The sequence below is a fragment of the Nicotiana tabacum genome, chromosome 3 (genome assembly GCF_000715075.1).
Source record: "Nicotiana tabacum cultivar K326 chromosome 3, ASM71507v2, whole genome shotgun sequence".
NCBI classification, from domain to species: domain Eukaryota; kingdom Viridiplantae; phylum Streptophyta; class Magnoliopsida; order Solanales; family Solanaceae; genus Nicotiana; species Nicotiana tabacum.
The window spans coordinates 105144495-105147494 of record NC_134082.1 but is presented as its reverse complement, the minus strand read 5'-3'; the positions used below and the strand labels follow the sequence as shown (position 1 = coordinate 105147494).

The window sequence follows — 3000 nt, the reverse complement described above, 5'->3', positions numbered from 1 at the left end:
AAGGACAGGTTGACTAATTTGTCCGTGAAAACCAAGCAAGCAATCTCTCGTCAAAATCCCATCACTCTGACCTGTACAATGAGCTAAGTAATACAAGACAAAATGTGAACAAGATTCATTTAATTTTAGTACTAAACACATTTACGAAAGACATCATCTCTAGTGCTAATTCCGAACTGTGGGAACAAAGAGACCCTCCAACTCAAATATTTTGAATATTTTAGGGCAGGAAAGGAATGAAGAGACCAAACAGAAACAAAAGCAATAGAAAAAAAAGGGAAAGAAAAGGAAGAGTGAGAGAGAGAGACAGAGCCGGAATAATTGAAGTTTCAAAAGCAAAGCAGCACCTCGTTGTTGTGTCTCTTAAAAGCCAAACGATGAGAAGGTTGATGTGTCTGCCTTCTTCTGCCTCTGAAATATTTGTACAAAGAGAAATTTCTCTTTCCCATCCCAAATTCCAAGGCACAAATATATGCTACCCCCAATTCACATTGCTATCGCTATCCCTTTCTCAGTGTCTCAACTCAAAGACAGTGCCTCAAAAGAATAGTCACTCCCTTTCACTTGCTACTCTCGTGTAATATTAATGGAAGTTTTCGAATTAACTAATTTAAATTCTAAGTTTACATATGTATTTAATTCCACATAAAAGTAAGTTTTTGTTATCTTTGTGCACCCCGGAAAGGGTTTGGATGGAAGGGGAAAACTAAAGAAAAAATAGAAAATTCTTACTGATTTTCCTGCCAAACAAACAAATTTTTAAATATCCGCACAATTTGCCAAGCAGCACGAGCATCACCATTAATTACACTGATGAGCCACTGACAATTATAGAAACGACGCCGTGGCTATCGCTTACCTCAAAAGCAATGAAACTGTCCCACCCCACTGCAAAAAACTCGAACATCTACCTTAGGCCATTGATTTTGAATTGATATAAGCTAAGTTTTCGTGAGGGACCCCAAAAGCAACGTCTCTTTTTCCTCAGAAAGGCACACACGTGCACTCCTCTTTTCGAAATCTGTGTAACCTTAGCACTATACATGCAACATTAGTGTATTACATAAGTTTACCAAACGAAAACATTCATTAACATACTTGCAGCTGTCTAACATTAACATTTTTACCAACAAGTTTTGTATTCCAATATGGGAAAAAGTAAAAGAGAACTTAATACACTTTCTTGTATCTTTGAATTTCTTTGTACTTTTAATAATACATCAACCGCGTATTTTTTTCTTTCATTTGGCTACCTTTTTCCATCTGAATATCAATTGTGCCCAAAAAGAGGCATATACCAAACCCGAGGTTACGAAAATCTAAAAAAGAACATGAAAAAGAAAAGGAATCTCGATGTTTGCCGGTAGCCTGTAAACCGATTCTATGATGATGACCGCGAACGAGTTACCGACTCAGCCAATTTCCCGATTCTTTCCGCTAACTCCGGTGACAGCTTCTTAGCCGGTTTCTTCTCCTTTTTCTCCGGTCGAAAATCAAACCCGAGTGCGTATGAAACTTCTTCGGAGCTCCACCCGGCTTTACGGAGCGAATCCGAGAACCGATCCGCTTTCACTAAGAGAGCATCCAAAACTGCTTGATTATCCAACAATATCATTTCCCCTTCGAAGAATCCAGAGGCTGAAACTTGTACCATCTCCTTTACGTCCGATTCATCCCACCCACCTTCTCTCAAAACCGACCCGATTTTATCCACGTAATCATCGACCCATTTCGGCATTTCCGTCTTTGGCATTTCGAAGTACCGTTCTGGCGAGGACGAACATGAAGACGACGAATTCGAGTTCCTACGCCTCCGATCTACGGCGGCGTCGCTCCAGAACTCCACCCAACGCGGCGTCCGACCACCGGAGAACGTATCGAGACTCCTTCGTGAAAAATTGGACGATGAACCAGCTGATTTTTCACTTAGAGAGCGTTGTTTAGAGAGAATCTGAGGATCTGAACTTTGGTGGAACAAAGATGATTCACGATCAAAGAAATCTGATAAATCAAACCCGCAGCAGAAAATCCGATTCTCGTCCACGTAGAAAATAGGGTTTCCAGCTAAAGGAGGATTACAAGGAATGTAACAATGGTTGAAAACGGGTATTAAAAGTGGAGCTCTTTTGAGCGCATTTCGAGCAATCTTGATAGCTTTTTCAGGGTCACATGGCCTAGGACCCCAAGACTTAGACCACAGAGCATTACGAGCTATATGGAAAGAGATAGCAGCGATGGGTAGATCAATAGAAGCACGAAGCTGGAAACGGGCCGGACCAGTGGAGCGCCAATCAGGAAAACCGGGTCCGATGGGTAAACCGGCAGAGAGAACCGCTTTCAGGTCTGGTGGGAAAGCAAACCCGAACTCAGCTTCAGCTCTGGCGAACTCCACGTCAGATAACCCAGCCAGGACTTGAATACCGGAGGTCTTGAGGTGAGAGATGACTTTATCAGCAAGGGAGGAGAAAGAAAGGAGACTATTACGGGGAGGAACTGGAGTGGAGGGTGCTGCAGCCGCGGCTCTGGCGGAGAGACGACGGAGGCCGGCTAAGTGAGCCGGATTCAGTCCGGTCATCCTCCGGTCTACGTCGACCATTATTGTGTTTTTCAAGTACCGGTCGGAAAAGAATTAAAAAAAAGGACCGATCACAACAACAAAAAACGGTGAAACGGCGAAATGGAGCATAAGCGAGTGTGGTAGAGAGGGTGGAGAAGTGAAATTGGGAAAAGGAGAAGTTGAGATTTTAGATCTTAAAGAAAGGTAAAGGATATTTATAGCAAGTTTCTGGAGTGGTGTCCCACATATATAGATTTTGGAAATAGACCTCTTTTTTCTTTTTTTCGTTTTCTCCCTATGCATCAGGAATTTATGGAAGTGCCAGCGTAGCTTAATTAGTTTTTGAACTTCTCTATACCGTCCTACGAAATATGGGGGTACCGTAGCAATTAACAAAAGTATCTTAATTAACAAGTAGACCCCTAATTTTTCTTTTCTTGGTC

General features: G+C 42.1%; 1 protein-coding gene across 1 annotated transcript; it reads right to left on the bottom strand.

Moving 5' to 3' along the window:
* Positions 1-1109: 1109 nt before the first annotated feature.
* On the bottom strand, positions 1110-2768 carry LOC107829402 (uncharacterized). Its single transcript, XM_016656896.2, has one exon. It carries the CDS (start codon positions 2594-2596, stop codon positions 1382-1384), a length of 1215 nt encoding a protein of 404 aa, XP_016512382.1. The 5' UTR covers positions 2597-2768; the 3' UTR covers positions 1110-1381.
* Between the last annotated feature and the right edge of the window lie 232 nt (positions 2769-3000).